Source organism: Capricornis sumatraensis, chromosome 2 (genome assembly GCF_032405125.1).
Source record: "Capricornis sumatraensis isolate serow.1 chromosome 2, serow.2, whole genome shotgun sequence".
NCBI lineage: Eukaryota > Metazoa > Chordata > Mammalia > Artiodactyla > Bovidae > Capricornis > Capricornis sumatraensis.
In genome coordinates this window covers 199,523,403-199,543,657 of record NC_091070.1, presented here as the reverse complement: position 1 = coordinate 199,543,657, position 20,255 = coordinate 199,523,403, and the positions used below count along the sequence as shown (strand labels likewise).

The window sequence follows — 20,255 nt, the reverse complement described above, 5'->3', positions numbered from 1 at the left end:
CTTGACTAGACGGACCTCAGTTGGCAAAGTAATGTCTCTGCTTTTGAGTATGCTATCTAGGTTGGTCATAACTTTCCTTCCAAGGAGTAAGCGTCTTTTAATTTGTCTGTTCAGTTCAGTCACTCAGTCGTGTCCAACTCTTTGCGACCCCATGAATCACAGCACGCCAGGCCTCCCTGTCCATCACCAACTTCCAGAGTCTGTAGTCAATGTTAAATCCCAGGTGGGGCTAGAATTTGATAGCTATACCATCAAAAATATGTATTTGTAGACTGACTTTAGTTTTCAGTTAAGAAAAATGTAATCATGAAGGTAAATTTTATACCAAAGTTTTTTTTAAAAACATGTACTACTTTTTAAAGCTAAATACTGATTTTCTTCACACCTCCTATTAGCACAGGTTGATGAACTAAAAATGAAAATGATTCTTTGTTGTCTAAGCTAGATTGATTTTCTTTTTCTTAAAAAAGAAAAGAAAAAACAGTTGAGAGAGGTTGGCACAGTAAAGTTCTGAAAGTGCTCCAAGGGGTCATTCTGGAAACTAGAAGTAGTGTGGTTACATTGTCTGCCATGGCGGTGTCATTTCCAGAACATCCTGCTTATAATTTTGAACTCAAGTGCCTAGTGTAAGGCTTCACTGAAATATGTTTCCTTTTAAAATTCTGCTGCTGTGCCTTTTGGATCCTCTCAACTCAGTGTGTCTCTAAATTTCCATCTGTTTCTAGGCTGTAAAACTGGACTGTTTTCTGTCTCCTTCTATGACTCTTGACTTCATGCCCATGCAGTGTGTTTCTGGGTTGCTATATTATACTTTGTTTCTCCTTTGTTTGAGGAATGGATCACTTTCCAGGGAAATTTTTATCCAAACATTTGAATTGATTTTTGCTGCTATTCTCAACAGTGATTTAGTTTTAAATTCTAAATAAGTTTGTGATTGTGCAGGTACTGTTCTTCTTTTTTCATGAAATTGGATAACTTTTTATGTAGAGATATTTATTCCTAATGTTAGGCTATTTATTTTGCTGTTCTCTTAAGATCTGGTATTAATAAAACACTTAAATCATCAGCCTTACTTTGTGATAGTTGCCATTTAGAGATGTGTAGATAGAATATAACCTTTTTTAAATTAAAAAATTTTAAAGTTTATATGTATACATGTACTTTGAAGATTCAAACAATTTGAAAGTACATAAAGTAAAAACTGAAAGCTGTCTAATTAACCTTAGCTTATTCTCCTTATGTAATCACCTATCAGCATTTTTATATGTGGCTTTCTGGTCCTTTTTTGATATATTTATACACAGATAAAAATACATACACAAATATTGCCTTTTGTTCCATGCCATGCATTTCTTTGCTTAACAGGATATCTTGGCTAGCTTTCCATATCAGCACATGTAGATAGCTCTACTCCATTCATAATATATATAATAATCTATTTAACTGTTCGTATATTTGTGGGCATTTAGATTTTCTGTTTACAAATGATGCTAACATAAACTGTCATGTACATGTGTCTTTATTCACATGTACAACTGTTTCAGTAGCACAACTCCTAGAAATGGCATTGCTGAGCCAAAGGGTATACAAACTTAAATTTTGTTAGACTCTACCAAATTGCCCTCTAAAAATGCTTAGGCAATTTACACTCCCACAAACTATCAAGATGCTGGGTTCTCCCCAACCCCTGGTCCTTGCCATAGCCAGACAGCTTTTTATTTTAACCAATCTGATGTGTGAAAAATGAAATTACTTTGCTTTAATTTGCATTTTTGTGATTACCGGTAAGGTTGAGCGTCTGTTCTCTCCTTTTCTCTGAATTGTTTGTTCTTATCCTTTGCCATTTGTATTGAGCATTTTTCTTTGTTAGTAGGACGTCTTTATATACAGTGTATATTACCCTGTCACCTTTGTATGGTGAAAATATTTTCTCCCAGTCTGTTGCTTGTTATTTGGTTATATCTATGTTATCTTTCTTTGTTCAGAAGTTTTTATTACTCATATGGTCAAGCATGCTGTTTCGATTCTTATTTTGGAGTGTCTTTCTCTCAGTCTTATTTCCCCCAGTACTATCCTGTGATTGGGTTTTGTTGTTGTTGTTTTGTTTTGCTTGCATTGTGTTGTTTTAGAACTTTAATTTACCTGAAATTTAGTTTTGCATATGATGTGCAAGAATCTGATTTTTTTTTTCAGATGGTAGCCAGTTGCATAGTATCATTTATTAAATAGTTCATCTTTTCTCTGTTGATTTTTAGATAATAACTATCATTTATTGAATTCCCATTTATACTTAGGTCTGTTTTTAGACTCTGTTGAGTTTCACTGTTATGTTTGTCTATTTTTATACCAGTATCATACTGTTTTATTTATTTTAAATTCACGTCCATTTAAAATTAAAAAAAAAATTTTTCATACTGTTTTAATTACTATAGCTTTGTGTTTGTTAATATTGTTTTTGAGTTCAGTCATTCTCTCACATTTACCCCTTCTGTTAAACTTAAGAATCAACTCATCAAGTTTCATTAAAAAATAAATAATCCCAGTTGAATTTTGATTGAGGTTGCTATCAATTTATAGATTAATTTGTGGAAAATTTATATATTTACTGTATTGAATCTTTCTATCCATAATCTATCTATGCCTTCTTTTTATGATACTGATTTTAAATGTTTCTAGTTTCTCTATATAATTCTTACATATTAGTATCCCTAAATTTAAGTTTTTAGTACTGTTTAGTACTGTGTAGGATTTTTTAAATTGAGGTACAGTTGACTTGAATAGGATCTTTTAAAATGTATGTTTTCTAATTAGCCATCACTAGCTGATTGGAAGGCTATTGACCTGTTTGTTTATAAGAAGAAAGTAAGCAAGATAAACAGATTGTTGTAGGTTCTCATAAGTTTTTTAGTGTGCTTAAATACATCTATGATGCCAGTTTTTAGAGCCTGTGTGTTTGAGGATATTTGCATGGTGAATTGGATTCATGTATCATACTTTTCTTATTCTGTAGTTACTCTTTGACTTTGCACCTTTATTGGTATGTAATTTGTAGTTTAGCCACTGGTTATCTTGGACTTTGCTCCAAGGATAGCCTATACAAGTCACTATAACCCTTCGGTGATCTGAGTACTCTCATGGTGCGTCTTGGATCTAGCAGTGTAGACCACATCTCTAGGAGTGTGTTCTTCAGGAGAGGCTTCTGACTTCAACAGCTGACAACGATGTCTGGTAGTGGCTGATTGTATAGTACGGTATAGATATGATTTCTGGTAGTATAGATGTTATTTCTATTTTAGAAGTGAAGAAACTGAGATCTAAGAAAGGTTGAATAAATTTCCTGAATTCTAGGCTCTTAGACCACCTGCAGCAATATTTGTGTCGTGCTGATGTGAGTGTGTTGTTTGTAGGCTCTGCAGTGACTATAAGAATTGATCATTTAATTAATGAGATAAGTGTTTAAGATTAATAAGACCTCTGTGCCTATCCATTAATGTTGGAAATTTTCAAAATATTCCCCTAATCTCCAGGAATCCCTGGAGGTTTCTGGGCCTCATCTTCCTTCATCTTCGATTGTTTTCCATCCCTTTCTGATATAGGGACTGTGGATTAATTCCAAATGGCTGAAATGACTTAAAAGAAATAAAAATACTGGAAATGACCAACTAGAATGAAATTGGAATGTGAAAATTCCAATTCACAGTAGCCATAGGGGCCGTTTGGTATGTAAATCAGATGCCAAAGTCCTCGGTGTTCTGAGACGCCTCCTGCAAAATGTTAGAGGAATATTGAGGCCTACGCAAATGAAAGAACAGTCTGTTTCATAGCTTCTAAATCAACCATTCTTTAAGTTTTATTTGTTGTTGTTAGATTGGTGCAAAAGTAATTGTGGTTTTGCATTTTTGAAGTTTGCTATTTGATATTGAAATACATTCTTAAATAAATGTGGTTATGTTATACATTTTAATGCATATTTCTTTGCTTTATGTTTCTTAGCTAATGACTTATTACTTATTTTATATTTATTTTAGACTAGGGAAATGATGTTAAACAAAAAGCAAATTTGAATGATTTTCTTATTTGAGTTCAAAATGGGTTGTAAAGCAGTGGAGACAACTCACAACATCAACAACACATTCGGTGCAGGAACTGATAATGAACTTATAGTACAGTGGTGGTTCAAGAAGTTTTACAAAGAGATGAGAGCCTTGAAGATGAGGAGCATAGTGGCTGGCCATCAAAAGTTGACAACGACCAATTGAGAGCCATCATTGAAGCTGATCCTCTTAAAACTATGCAAGAAGTTACTGAAGAACTCAACGTCGACCATTCTACAGTCATTTGGTATTTGAAACAGATTGGAAAGGTGAAAAAACTTGGTAAGAGGGTGCCTTATGAGCTGACCACAAATCAAAAAAATTGTCATTTTGAAGTGTTCTTTGAAGTCTTCTCTTACTCTGTGTAGCAACAATGAACCATTTCTCAGTCGGGTTGTGATGTGCAATGAAAAGTGGATTTCATATAAGAACCAGCGATGACCAGCTCAGTGGTTGGACTGGCAAGCAGCTCCAAAGCACTTCTCACAGCGAAACTTGCACCAAAAAAAGGTTATAGTCACTGTTTGATGGTCTGCTGCCTGACTGATCTACTGCAAGTTTCTGAATCCTGGCAAAACCATTACATATGAGAAGTATGCTCAGCAAATCGATGCGATGCGCCTAAAACTGCAGTGCCTGCAGCTGGCATTAGTCAACAGAAAGGGCCCAATTCTTCTCCACAATGCCTGAGTGCATGTCGCACAACCAATGCTTCAGAAGTTGAACGAATTGGGCTACCGAGTTTTGCATCATCCACCATATTCCCCTGACCTCTTGCCAACTGACTACTGCTACTTCAAGCATTTCAACATCTTTTTGCAGGGAAAATGCTTCCACAACCAGCAGGAGGCAGAAAATGCTTTCCAAAAGTTCTTCAAATCCCTAAGCATGGATTTTTATGCTACAGAAATAAACTTATTTCTCATTGGCAAGATTGTGTTGACTGTAATGGTTCCTATTTTGATTAATAAACATATTTAAGCCTAGTTATAATGATTTAAAAGTCACAGTCCAAAGCCGCAATTACATTTGCACCAACCTACTAACCTTCTTATCATTTCCCAAGCAGACAGTGCTGGTAGAGACTGAATTCCTTAGGCAAAGTTATTGCAAATATGAAAAATTGACTTTATTAATTAATAGTAGAGCTCAACTCACTTTAAATATGTAAATCACTATTAAATCCTTTGTGAATATAACCTAAATATCTCCCCAAATTAGTGTTTTTGCCTGGCAGTTTGTAGAGACCCAATAAATACTTGTGGATTTAAAATAAGTTCCACGTATTGCCTGAACTAAGGTTTTCTTACATGAGTAGCAAACATTGAGGAAAATGAAATAGTGCTTTAATTGTCTACAGTTGAATGGATTATATCCCTCCTCTTTTCTCTTTTGCAGGATGTAAGCTTTTAAAATATCACTCTTTAATTAGAGAAAGAAATATGCTTCATGTTAATTTGGAGTCTGTTTGCTAAAGATTTTGCCTAAGAAAAGATTTAGCTTGGTTTATAACTTTCATAGTTTGTAGTTAATATGCCGATTTGTAATTAAATAGGCATGGTCAAATGTGATGTACATATTTGGAAATACAGTGAGGGCGAACTAAAAATGAGGTTGAAAATCCGCTAGCAATTTGATTCAGATACTCTTTTTAGCCTTTCTCCCACTGGATGGAGTTGCTCAGTCTTCTTTCCTTCCTTTCATCCCTCCTTCCTTCCTCTTTTCTACCCCCTCCCTTTCTTTCTCTCTATCCACACCTCTTTCTCTCTTTCCTAACGTCCATATAATGGTGATGATAATAATAATCCTTTTTCTAACCCTCTCTGGGTAAAACTGGAAGAACCCTAAACAGTTGACCAGTTTTAAGCATCTGAGCACTGTACAGCAGTTCTTACAGTCTAAAGTAAGAAGGCAATGGCAACCCACTCCAGTACTCTTGCCTGGAAAATCCCATGGATGGAGGAGCCTGGTGAGCTATAGTCCATGGGGTTGCGAAGAGTCAGACACGACCGAGTGACTTCACTTTCACTTTTCACTTTCATGCATTGGAGAAGGCAATGGCAACCCACTCCAGTACTCTTGCCTGGAAAATCCCATGGACGAAGGAGCCTGGTGAGCTATAGTCCATGGGGTTGCGAAGAGTCAGACACGACCGAGCGACTTCACTTTCACTTTCACTTTTCACTTTGATGCATTGGAGAAGGAAATGGCAACCCACTCCAGTGTTCTTGCCTGGAGAATCCCAGGGACGGGGGAGCCTGGTGGGCTGCCGTCTGTGGGGTCGCACAGAGTCGGGCACGACTGAAGTGACTTAGCAGCAAAGTAAGTTCTCCAAGGCTTGCAGATAAAGTTACTGAAAACTGCTAGTCATACATTTCAGTAATTGGAAGAAGTTCTATTGGAAAAGCCTTTGAAGTAAATGATAGCCTTACACGAAATGTTGCTGGGATGCCCTAAGCTCTAAAGCTATTGCTTGCAACAAGTGCCAAATCGGTGAGTCTGAATGGCCCCAGGTAGCATTTCTAGGCGTTATGCTGAAGGTGCATTGTTCATAGTACAGAATCAGAACTAGATTTTTAAAGTTCCTGAATCTTACAGGGAGTGCAAAGTAAACTTAGATGCTTCATACATGTGTCAGCTGCTTAAAGGACACCAACAGTTTTAACTCATTTGGTTACTTTAAAAATATATCTGTATCTGCTATCTCTGCTGCGTTCCCTCTACTTTCTAATTGCCATACTCACAAGAGGAATTGCCTGGCATCTGGGTTTCTTCCTGCCCCCAAGGACTTGCCATTTATGCATCATTTGTACCTTGAACTTGTTGGTTTTTTTTTTTCCTATTGTTGTGGTCTTGATTGTTTTTCTTTTTATTTTTATTCACATAGAATGACATTACCTGAATTTAGAAAGACAGAAAGAGAAGTTATTGAGATGATTTGAGATTTGATACTATGAAGTTGTCAACATTTATCTAGTTGTAGTAACATAGGGTGCTATTCTGTGCTTGTTGAGAAGAAGTGCTTTTTTCCTCTCTCCTAATCTTAGTGCCTGATTTGTAGAAGTTATTAAGTTGTTTCTCATCTTAAAGAAGAATATGAAAGTAAAAATTTAAACGATTTCTCTAATAAATGAATTGTTTATACATTTGTCACTAGAAAACTACTATTTTTAGCTGAATAGTAGCTTGTAATTGCAGTTATTATAGTTTATAGTATTTATAACCTGCTGTGGTTTGAATGTTGCTCTTAAGGCTATAATTAGTAACCTACTAGATTTTAATTACTAGGAAATTTCAGAGAATGTGAAAACGTTTTGATTAAGCCTGAGAAATAGCCATTCTTGCTTTCCTCAAAATTGGCATCGGTGACTACTTAATGACAGCAGAATGCTTTGAAAACATGCTGTTTAAAGTCTACCTATTATTAAATGCCATAATAACTAGTGTGTAAGTGATAGTTGCTTTTTTGTTGTAGAAACTCTGTGGTAAGAGGAAAGCTTCAGCAAAATCCTTAAGAAAAATATAGTATAAAAAAGTAACTGGTAAATAGAATAGTTTTTGTAAACTGGAATGTAGATGAGAAATAGAAAGATACATATACAGGTTTGACATGATAATATTTATTTAAATTGCTTGTCTCCTTGAACTTTGCAAATAAGGTTGTTTTTTATGTAGTTTTTAAGAAAACATTTGTACGCTTCTACAATTTACAGCTAGTCTCTCTTTTTTAAAAGTGGCATACCAAAACTCGTTATAATGTAGTATAAGCTTGCAAATTTGAGCTCTTCAGTGTGAGGAAACAAAAAGTGTGTATACTAATTTCTTAATTACTAGCTGGGTTTCTAAATGTACGTGTTGTTCCTACATCCAAGCGATCTGTACAGAGCAGTCTGTATTGTTGGTGTTTCACTGAGTGTTTGCCATTGTGTAGTACTGTTTATCTCTGCATTTATTCAATATAACCATATGCTATAATCTCTAGACCAGATGAAAGCATCCGGCAAGCATAGACTTCCAAGTAGGAGCCAAAGTAAGCAGTGGGAAATGAAGCTGCTATAAAATTTTGTGGACAGTAGTTGCAAAATGCTTTCTGAAATTCGTACATAGTAAATGGCAAAGTAGGTCACATCTCATTTTTTTCAATAAAGTCTTTTCCATACTCATTTTTCAAAAGTATACTTGGTATAGCTTATACTTAGTGATAAAAAATCGGCATTTTAAAATGGTGTGGTGTGAAGATAATTTTAAAATCACAGTTTAAATAGGTACTTTTGTATTTATTTCCGTTTTCTGTAAATGATGGGAGTGTTTTTAAAAGCCTGTTACAACAACTGAATATACTTTTGATCATTTCTTCTAATGCAAGGAGCTATATGCCTAAGAGAGGCATGAGCAATGCTGTGGATTTGTTTATTCTCATCAAACTTTATATCCAATTTTAGTCAGCAAATAAGCTATTTAGAGTTTGTTTTCCTTTGCTGACTACTTTATTGTTAGCTTACTTTTAGTAAACAAGAGCAAGTTTAGCCAGCAATTTTTAGAAATGGAAAAGGGGTAAAGAATGTGTGGCTCCTGCAGTCCAAAAAAAGAGAAAAACACAGAAAACTCGCTATAGCATGAATAATTGAGAGAGTTATTTTTTTGTAAAATGTATAATAGAAACATTTTATTTTGGAAGGAGAATGGTGGGAGTGTGAACTGTCTCAAATCTTAACATTGAAACTAAAGATAAAATTTATCAAATATTTACTGTACATTTAATAGGGATGAGATAAAAACTCATTTAGGGAGTTTTAAGAGTTTGGGATGTGATGATTGTTGTAACTGAACATTGAATATAGATCTCAATATCCTGATATTTGAGAGTAAAAATAGATTTTAAGAATAGATTTTGTAGCTCTTTTGATTTAATAAAAGGAAACATGCAAGTCCATGTGGGGGAAGAAGCTTTGTCTCTCAGATCTGTATTGGTTTCACATTCTAACCATGCAGAAGTGGCAGAATAACGCTATATCAAATTATGTAATAGTTCAACTATCACCCTATACCCTGACCTAAGACATCATTTGTAAATCCTCAGTAATATAGTCATCACAGTCATACTACTGGCCATACTACTACTGTACTACTGACCGTTTGCAATGTACTCATATCTATTATCTCACTTAAGTCATTTGATTGGTCTATCTAAAGTGAATACATATACACGCACACAAACATATATATAATAATATAAGATGGTATGTATATACAGGACAAAAATGTTTGCAAATTATTTAAGTATCTTCATGATGGCAAGGAGATAATTGTTGGCATTTTACATACATTATCTCATTTAATCATCACTACTAAATTATAAAATAGGTATCTGTATTCCCATTTTACAGATGAGACCTCTCTAGTCACATCTAGAGAGGTAGGAAATGGACTTTGAGAATGATAAGGAAAATACTGATCTAGATGGAGAGACAGTGATACGCTAAGACACTATTTAATTGTGTGTCCACTCTCCAGAGTGGTCAGGAAAGCTAATTTTGTGGAGGGGTTAGGACTTGTACTGTTTACTGAGAAAAATAACAAAGCAGAAGAATGGGGTTTGTGTAAGTACCGACAAGTGCAGTTTAGATGTATTGATTTTAAGGAAGGAAAGGAAAGATTTTACAGAAGGTGGGTACAGCCAACTGTGGTAAGATTTGGGGGGATTGCCTTGAATTATATAGATTTTTTTAGGCCTTTCTTTGAATATTCTTGATTACATTTAAACTTTGTATTTGTGAAGGTATATAATGAAATAATCCTTGAATAGTTCTATAAATTTTGGGATGATTGCATGATTTTGAACATTATAGCTACCATGCCCTATGTAGGTTAAGGATATTTTTTAAGCAAACAGGATTGTATGAAATCTCTCTAAAATTTTTCCTTATTATTTATTATATAAGCAAAGCTTGTTTGTTGTAGAAAAATTAGAATATAGAAATTTCTATGAAGGGAAAAAAGCAATAGTGCTATCATATCACTGGGTTGAATGTATTTTGATTTTTTTCTATGTGTTTTTTTCTTTCAGAAATATGGCTACACACACCTTTCTGCAGGAGAACTTCTCCGTGATGAAAGGAAAAACCCAGAGTCACAGTATGGTGAACTCATTGAAAAGTACATTAAAGATGGAAAGATTGTGCCAGTTGAGATAACCATCAGTTTGTTAAGGAGGGTAAGGAGTGTGAATGCCAGCCAGTTTAAACCAACAAGGAAATGAGAAATTAAATCTTCCCTTTCTTTGAGTAATGGAAAAATTAGAGTATTGAATTTCTTGCTTGTGGAGGGTGGTCATGGTATTCGAGAATGGCAGAACTGGAAATTCTGCTTTCACCTGGGAAGAAATTGGACGGTAGGAAACATTCCCTACCGTGGTCTAGGATCAGCTACAACTCAACATTCGTATGTGTGCACTTGACCCTTCCCAGCGTGCAGACGGTCCATCCTCCTTCTGTTTCTGTTTCTCCTTCCTTTTCTCCTCCTCTTCTTCTCCCCCCTCCTCCTTTCTCTTTTCTGTTTCCTTCCTTTCTTCCCCCGTCCCTCCCTCCCATGACTCTCCCATTGTTGCCATTCTCTCAGTTGTGATGTTTCCTTTTCTGGTACATTCATCACCATCTTCAGTGCGAAATGCTGAGACTTAACAACTATCAGACTAAAATAGGTCCCATCTAAAAACCAGATACATTGGGTCTACATGACTCTCCACTACATATTCTCAAGATTATAGTCTTTAATAGGTATTTTCACATACAAGAAATGTGAAGGAGAAATGGACAAGTGGGAACAGCAACAAATAGTTGAAAGTTGATGGAAAAGAGATGTATGAGCTTCTGATTGGAACCAGAGAAACTTGAAGAGTGGCTCATTCACACACATTCTTATCTCTTGTCTCAGAGATTAGAGTAACCTGCTACTATTCATAGTAACAAAATCCTCTCCTTATTCTCTGAGTGTAATGCCCTTTCTCTAGTTTTATGCCTAGTTGTGAAAGAGTAGTCTATATTTTTTACTTTTTTCCGTTTCTGCTCTTCAGCTCTTGGCTCTAAGATTCTATTTCCATTTTCACTTAAACTATTCTGATGTTACCAGTGATCTTCTCTATCAAATCTAGGGGATATTTTCAGTCATTTTTCTTTTAACTTACTGTCTTTTTGAAACTCGTTCCTCCTTTGTTCTCTGTGACACAGTGTCTCTTGATTATCTTCCTCCTTCAGTGACTGCTATTTCTTAAGTCTCCTTTGATAAGTCTTCTGTAAACCATAATGCTTCTCAGGTTTCATCCTTGGTTCACCTCTTATTTTATACATTTCTTGCTGGATGGTGTTATCCATGCCCAAAGTTTTCCCTGTGCTAATGATACCAACGGAGAAGGCAATGGCACCCCACTCCAGTACTCTTGCCTGGAAAATCCCATGGACCCAGGAGCCTGGTGGGGTGCCGTCCATGGGGTCGCGAAGAGTCGGACACGACTGAGCGACTTCACCTTCACTTTTCACTTTCATGCATTGGAGAAGGAAATGGCAACCCACTCCAGTGTTCTTGCCTAGAGAATCCCAGGGACAGGGGAGCCTGGTGGGCTGCCGTCTCTGGGGTCGCACAGAGTCGGACACGACTGAAGCGACTTAGCAGCAGCAATGATACCAAAATCTGTAACTCTAGCACAAATCTTTTTTTCTGAACTCCAGATCTATGTTTCTAACTATTAGGCATCCGTCTGAGTGTCTCAACGAGTGTCTCAAAATCATCATGCCAAAGGCTGACTGTGTCATCTAAAATGTGATCACCCTTTATTTCCTATCCTGGTTAATGGTTCTGCCATCTACTCAGCTGCCCAGGCCAGCAATCCGGGATCTATCCTTTATGTCCACCTCTTCCTTACTTTCCCAAATCTGTTCAGTGAGTAGGTCCTTTCAATTATCTTTCTCTTTACCCTCTCTTCTGTTTAGCATTTTTTCTTAATTACTGCTATCATCTTAATTCAGCTCCTTTTTTTTCTTGCTTGGACCATCACTAGAGCCTTATCATTAGTCTTTTGCCTTTGATCCATCTTTGTCCCCTGACTCATCCTTTATGGTGTGGTCAGAGTTTGTTTTGTTTTTTTTAAGGTGATGGGAACATGTTCTTCTACTGCTTAAAATTTCTCAGTGGTCCTGTATTGTTTGCAGAATAAGAACCAAATGCTTAGTGTGGTACAACAAGTTCTTCACTAATTTTGGCCCTACCCACTTTCTAGTCTAGCTTTACCCTTCTAGTCTAGCTTCTTGGAAGGAAGGCTATGACAAATCTAGATAGCGTATTAAAAAGCAAGGACATCACTTTGCCAACAAAGTCCATATAGTCAAAGCTATGGCTTTTCCAATAATCATATATGGATGTGAGAGAGAGTTGGACCATAAAGAAGGCTGAACAGGAAAGAATTGATGCTTTCAAATTGTGGTGCTGGAGAAGACTCTTTGAGAGTCCCTTGGACAGCAAGGAGATCAAACCAGTCAATCCTAAGGGAAATCAACTCTGAATACTCATTGGAAGAGCTGATGCTGAAGCTGAAACTCCAATAGTTGGGCCACATGATGCAAACAGTCAACTCGTTGGAAAAGACCCTGATGCTGGAAAAGATTGAAGGCAAAAGGAGAAGAGGGCGGCAGAGGAAGAGATGGTTGGATGGCATCACCAGTTCAATGGACATGAACTTGGGCAAACTTGGGAGATGGTGAGGGAGAGGGAGGCCTGGTGTGCTACAGGCCAAGGGGTCTCATGGAGTCGACATGATTTAGCGACTGAAAAAGCAACTTTCTAGTCACATCTCCTGCCACTCTCTACATGCATCCTGAGGTTCACCTCTGCCCGCTTATTTCAGATTCATCAAAGCTGGTATGCTTCCTCATTTCTGAGCCTTTAACATCCAGTTGACACGTTCTGGAGTACCTTGATCCCTGCCTGCCTGCCATTTTATTATTCAGAATTCAGCTTCACTGCCATCCCTTCAGTAAAACTCTTTCTGGCGGTTTCACAGGTAGTTTGTGCCGGCTTCTTGGTTTTATCACAGCATCCTTGCATACCTCAGTATAGAACTTAGCACATTGACTTACACATATTTGTTAACCACTGGACTATAAGCCTCCCAGAGGCCATGACCTTGCTCTTCATGTTCCGTGATGGTTAAACCTTGAATGAGTGTATGTTGAGTGAGTAGAGTATCAGTGTGCCTCTTCAGATATCTTCTACTACCATAGTTGGGATAAAAATGCTATAGCAGGGACACAAAAGCATTCTGTGAGAGTTTACTGAATATTGGAGATGCTAGAGGCTAGGATAAAGCCAACCCTAGATAAAAGACTTTACATCCTGACAGCCATTGTTCTTGAGGAACCAGGATTGTTTGAGCACTGAGGGAACTGGTTGTTGGTTTGCTTTAGAATAGAGAGTCCTCTGGAATTTTCCAAAGTCAGACATCTGTGCTTATCCCATGGTGGTTGATAGTGAAAAGAATTTAGAGATTCAAGATCTGTATCTCCCATTCACAGATTTCTACATTCTACCTGAATTCAGACTTTGGCAGAGGATGGTGAAATAATTTCTTGCTATCTTTCTGAATGTATTGTTTCTCTTGCTACCTGTGTTTTGGGATAGCCAGTGGCATTTAGGTTTAAATTCCCTTCAGTTATGGAAAAAAAAAAAGTATTGACTCCTACACTAATAATTAATGCTAACAATCTCTTTATATGTCCAAAGATTTTTGCAGTTGTACTTGAATTACTGCAGAGAATCTGAGTACCTATAGAAGCAGTGTACTTCCTACCATAGCTAAATGACTTGGGAAGAGGAAAAGGAAAGTAAGATATGGGTCTCTAGTGGCTGGAGCAAGAATATTGATTAATGCTTATTTTTCTTTTCTTGCTGTTAATAATTTCATGAAAATAATATATGCTTACTAAATAAAAATTTTAAACTATAGAAAAAAAAAAGTGTGTGTATGTGTATAAAATGGGAGAGGGATACATATCCATAACTCTTGCCGGCTGGAGGCAAACATGTTATTTCCTTAAAATTTTTTTTTCCTGTGTACCCTCCACATTTACAATTTAAAGAATAATAATAAAACATACTCTGCTTAAGAAATTGCATTTTGTTAATGTAGCATTGAATTCACATCTTCCTTTTTTCTTAGGAAATGGATCAGATAATGGCGGCCAATGCTCAGAAGAATAAATTCTTGATTGATGGGTTTCCAAGAAATCAGGACAACCTTCAAGGCTGGAATAAGACCATGGATGGGAAAGCTGATGTATCTTTTGTTTTGTTTTTTGACTGTAATAATGAGGTAATGAAAATCTTCATCTGCCAACATGGGCTTTTAAACAGCTGGTGGTCAACTATTAGAGAAAAAGAAAGTGATTTATTTTACTTATATTTACATTTTATATTGGCAATAGTATTTTTTGAACTGGTAAGTTGGATGGACAGAACAGCACTGCCTTACTGTTGAATTATTGAAAGCTGTTTGGCATCAGCAACCTTGTGGGCCTAAAATTTGCCTTATTTTCAAAATGACAAGAGCTTGTTTTGTTTTGAATTAAGAATTGACTCATATAATAATATTAGGTAATGAAGCTGCACTGTTACTTCTTGAGTAGACACTATTATCAGAGAGTATCTTGCCTTAGAGTGTTGCTTAGTGGAAAAGAAACACATTTTGGGAAAGTTGGGGAATCTTTCTTTTTTAAAGAAACATCTAAGATAGCCTGATTTGTCTTTTAAGAGTGAAATGATACTGAAAAAAGCAGGAAAGAAGACTTTTTCTTTCTGGCACTTCTAATAACATACTCAGACATACTTTTGAATAGCTGAATGAATTTCTTAGAATCCTTTTTTTTTGAGGGGGGTGGGGAATCATTTAATTAAAAGACCTGACTCTGTTTGACAGCTGTAATATAAACTTTATTAAATTAATGCCAACAGCCTGAAAGAATAAGAATCAGCAGTAGTGCCTTGAAGGAAGTTGACTATTCTTAAGTTGAATTGCAAATGTGCTTGTGGTAGAGAGACTTGCTGCAGCTTTTGAGTTGTTTTAAAACGTAACTCTCTTCTTCCAACCCCCAAAAATATGTTTTCACTTATTCTTCAAAGTTACTTTTAGAATGTTACCACAGCTTTATAACTAAGGAATGTTTATTCACGATTAACAAGGGATACTTTATTCAAATGCAAATATGTTGACTCAGATATTTAGATATTTATGGAATTACTGAAAATAAGCAAAAATGGAACAAAGTTTGAGGCATGTAATTCATACCTAATAAGTTAATAATATATCCTAGGTGGAACCATACACATATAGAGATCATCTTTTTATTGCGGTTTGAAAAAAAAATACACAGGAAAAACTGAGTCATGAATGAATTCTTATTATGCTCTGTACTTATTTAACCTAGTTTATATAAATTGAACCACATGTTTCAACTTTGCATGTTGATTAATGAATTAGACACATTGGGTTTAAAGCAAGGTTTTGTTGGTAATCTCTTCAAACTTTCTTCTCTTTTCAGGTTTAAAAGATTGCCAAAAGACTGCCAAATTAATATCTTTTAAAAAATAACTTTTTATATATTTCTGTTTTTAGATCTGCATTGAACGATGTCTTGAGAGGGGAAAGAGCAGTGGCAGAAGTGATGACAACAGAGAGAGCTTGGAAAAGAGGTACTTTGCGGTTCTTACCCATAGCCACTGTGCCGCAGTTTGGAACTTGAGTAACAGATTCTACACTTAACGCATTTTGGTCCAGAAAAAGAAAATGCCACGCTTAAATATAGAATGGCTTGTCTAAGAAGATGATAAGGGAGGGTATCATTTGGATTTTATTCTGTATTGTCCCCTGATCTATAACCAGGGAGAGAAGTATACTTAGGACCTTGCAATATCTGGTTCTTTTGCAGAATTCAAACCTATCTTCAGTCAACAAAGCCAATTATTGACTTGTATGAAGAAATGGGGAAAGTCAAGAAAATAGATGCTTCTAAATCTGTTGATGAAGTGAGTACCCCTAGCCTGCCTAAAAGTGAAGTAAAATGTGATTTTGGGCGGGGAGGCAAGCAGTATGCAGGAGAAAAAGAAATACAGTGTTATGACAGATTATTTTGGTTTTCAGAACACTGGAGACTGAAGGAAATGCTAAGCTTTTTCTTTTTTTTCTAATTGAAATATGTATGTTTTATTGACTTACAATATTGTGTTAGTTTCAGGTATATTTTTGAATAGAGTCTAAAGTGGGTTTTACAGTTTCGGACTTGTTCTTTGTAAGAAGTAGGTGGTTTATTATTTCCAACTTTTTTTGAGCACTGGAAAATTGGCATCTTCAGAGCTGTGATTTGGACCATGATCATTTTTTAAAAATCTGTAACATGAAATCATCTAGCTGAATCGCCCCAACTGTTTTCACCACTTCCATCCTTCCAGAGTATGTAGCTCCAGAGGTGCAGGCTTTCCACAACTCAACGCTTGTCTCTTCCTTCATGAATCAGTGGTCCCTGAACTGTGGTTTGCAAGCCTTCAGTGTTCAGTCACTATTTTCAGTTTCTCTTAAGTTCTAGTGTCTCTGATTCCCTGAATCATCTTCCTCTGGACCTTTTTTTTTTTTTTTTTTTTTAATTTGCTTACTTTTGACTCTGTTGGGTCTCAGTTACGGTGCGCAGGATCTTTCACTGGGGCATGCAGTGTCTCTAGCTGTGGTTCATGGCCTCTCTAGTTGGAGTTCATGGGCTCAGTAGCCGCAGTGCACAGCTTAGTTGCCACGTGGCATGTGGGATCTTAGTTCCCCAACCAGGGATCAAACTTGTGTCACCTACATTGAAAGGTGGACTCTTAACCCCGGACCTTTTTTTTTTTTTCTGTATATCATATAGTCATTTCTGACTTATTATCCGTGTCCGCTTCCTATAAAGGTGAGGTAATAAAAGCAGAGATATTACTTTGTCAATGAAGGTCCGTCTAGTCAAGGCTATGGTTTTTCCAGTGGTCATGTATGGATGTGAGAGTTGGACTGTGAAGAAAGCTGAGTGCCAAAGAATTGATGCTTTTGAACTGTGGTATTGAAGAAGACTCTTGAGAGTCCCTTGGACTGCAAGGAGATCCAACTAGTCCATCCTAAAGGAGATCAGTCTTGGGTGTTCAATGGAGGGACTGATGCTGAAGCTGAAACTCCAATACTTTGGCCACCTCATGCGAAGAGTTGACTCACTGAGAAAGACCCTGATGCTGGGAGGGATTGGTGGCAGGAGGAGAAGCAGACAACAGAGGATGAGATGGCTGGATGGCATCACCGACTCAATGGACATGAGTTTGAGTGAACTCTGGGAGTTGGTGATGGACAGGGAGGCCTGGCGTGCTGTGATTCATGGGCTCGCAAAGAGTCGGGCACGACTGAGCAACTGAACTGAACTGAATACATTAGAAGACATAGTGTTTTAGAATCAGAACCAGGAAGATAAGGCACTTTAGTTTACTTTCTATCATGTTATTGGTAGCCTGTTAAGAAGTTTGTTTTGTTCTAAAAGCACTAATAAAATTGAAGTATCATATTCATAATTTTATATGTATTATTTATGATATTATACTACTATCTAAAGTAAAGCAGATGAAACTAAGAAATTATGTTTTTTAATGATCCATTTTGAAAATTAATATAAAATTTACTGTTTTATCAGGTACTTAGCCATATGATGTTTTAACAATATCTGCTTTTTTAAATTATTATCTTTTTTCCATTTTAGGTTTTTGATGAAGTTGTGAAGATTTTTGACAAAGAAGGCTAACTGAACCTGAAAGCATCCTTGAAATCATGCTTGAATATTGCTTTGATAGCTGCTGTCACAACCCCCTTTTAAGGCAATTTTAATGTTTCATAATTATATCTCAGTTAATGACTGGAAAGTATGTAGTAAGACAAATTAAATTTTTTATCTTCAATTAAAAAAATTTTTTTTTTTTTGGTCACGAGAGTAGACAGTGAATTTGAGTCTAACTTCATCTTAGCTATGGTGCTCACAAAACCAAGAAGGGTATTAACTAGTTCTTTGTTTTTATTCAGAAAGAATATCCCTATATAGTTTGTGCCTTTTGTGAGCAAAACTTTTTAGTATGTGTGAATATCCCTGTAGTAATTGCAATATGTTTGAATTAGGGATTCCCCATGTCTTCTTTCCCTTGCAGGTTTTAAATTTCCAACCTGCGTAAGTGAATTTGTGGACCAAATTCCAAAGGAACTTTTTGTGTAGTCAGTTCTTGCACAATGTGTTTGGTAAACTCATAAAATTAAGTCTTAGAAGTGTTTTAGTATTTATCAAATAACTGACTGTTTCCTATAGAAAGGTAAGAAAATTTAGACTTTGTTTTACTGCAGCTTGTACAAAGTTGTGTGACAGGGCATAGTCTTTGCTTCCAGGATTGGGATGGGAGCACTAGGGGTTCAAAGCCTGGTAGAATTGTCAGCTTTATTCTGATATAAATTTGAGGGTATTGGTCAGGGATCACATCTAACGACATGTGTTCCTTTTGCTCTATTATATAATGTTATTAATGATTAAACTGATCTTAACAAAATTCGTAGCAGTGGAACCTTGAAATGCATGTACATAGATTTATAAAAGTGATTCGGTTAGTGTTTTAGTAATACTTCAAAATGTTTCTGTTTATTTTTTAGATTAAGTATAGGGTTTAGTACAAAGCAGAAGAAATTTAATGGTTAAATTTTCCATTTGTATTTTATTGTCTTGAATACTTTTTTTCATAGTTGTTTAAGAAGATTTAAAAATCATTGCACTTTGGCCAGAAAAATAATAAATTTATCTTATAAATGTTTGATTCCCTTTCTGGCTACTTTTATTCAGTAAATTTTTTTTTTTTTTGGCATCATGTTGAAGAAAAAGGTAGAGAATTTTTAAAGAGCTATACAATCCAAAGGAATTTTCTCTTAAGTTTATTCTTCCTTTAAAAATCTCTGAAAAATTTGTTTTCTCCTTATCTTTTTCTGCCATCACTAATGCAGAGTGGTATCCAAGGTTCTTATAATATGAGATTTATTAAAATATTTCTCATTTTCAGCACTTACACTGTTTGGTATATGGAGTTAAATTGGGCAAGGAATTTAGACTTTGTATAATTAGATTTTATATTTAAAGTCATTGGGAATAGTGAGGACAGTTTATGGATGTTCTTATATTGTAATAGGTTTATTATTTCTATTATGAAATTTACTTTATTAATGATGAATTTGCAACATACCATAGAAAACAAAGTATCCATGAGTACTGTAACATAATGACCACTAAAATCTGTGTTAAGATTACCTTGGTTTCTTGGAAGAGATTGTAAAGAATTCTTATCTACTGATTTAGTCTAGCCAATACTGAGGATTTTATTGGTAGTTCAAACATCTGTAGTCGGAAACAAGAGTAAAGACTTAAGATTTTTGAGACCATTCCTACTCATATAAGTGAAGAAATCCCCATCTGATGGGAATCTAAATATTTACATTGATATCGTGAAAGCAAACTAAGGTTTTTAAGAAGACTGCTGAGACTAGGTGCTTTACTTCCTTTCATTAAATATCTTTCTGTGGCATTTAAGAACAAAACCCCAGAAACATGGTTATTAAGTTACTGAATTATGAGGCTTTGCTTTTCAAGTAGGAAAACATGTTAGCAATATTGAGTTTAGGAGCTGATTGAGATACATCTGACTTCACTTGTTTGGTCGTTCCCATTTATTAAAGATAGTTATCAAGACCCTTTTGACTTTAAGGATCCCAAAGAAATCCTTGCTGTTTTTTAGAAAAATTAGCCAACATTATTTTCATTCAGTGATACTGGATGTGTATGAATTAGTTAGTGAGTAATCCCAATAAATTTTGTGCTATGGCCTTTGCCTTTTGCTGGTTCAGATTTCTATTCTCTCAAGCATATTGAAGATAAAGAAGTATCATATTTAGCATGTGAGTCCTCAAAGGAGAAGCAGAGTTCAGAATCCAAGAGAATTTTCTGCTCTGTGTGTTATGCTTATGTGTCTTGAATTAAACAGAAAGCATGACTTTATCCTGTTCTTTCAAGACGTAATCCAGATTGAGGCACA

At 35.8% G+C, this 20,255-nt stretch overlaps 1 protein-coding gene across 2 annotated transcripts in view; it reads left to right on the top strand.

Annotated features, from left to right (window-relative positions):
* Nucleotides 1-18,943, top strand: part of CMPK1 (cytidine/uridine monophosphate kinase 1) — a 35,929-nt gene extending 16,986 nt beyond the window's left edge. Inside the window, exons 2-6 of one of the 2 annotated variants that reach the window (XM_068965157.1) lie at nucleotides 10,162-10,308; nucleotides 14,302-14,454; nucleotides 15,754-15,830; nucleotides 16,067-16,163; nucleotides 17,900-18,943. In XM_068965157.1, coding sequence (XP_068821258.1) covers nucleotides 10,162-10,308; nucleotides 14,302-14,454; nucleotides 15,754-15,830; nucleotides 16,067-16,163; nucleotides 17,900-17,941 — 516 coding nt within the window. In that variant the 3' untranslated portion in view covers nucleotides 17,942-18,943. The remainder of the gene's footprint in view (nucleotides 1-10,161; nucleotides 10,309-14,301; nucleotides 14,455-15,753; nucleotides 15,831-16,066; nucleotides 16,164-17,899) is intronic. The other variant, XM_068965158.1, reaches the window with a different exon arrangement.
* Nucleotides 18,944-20,255: the final 1,312 nt, after the last annotated feature.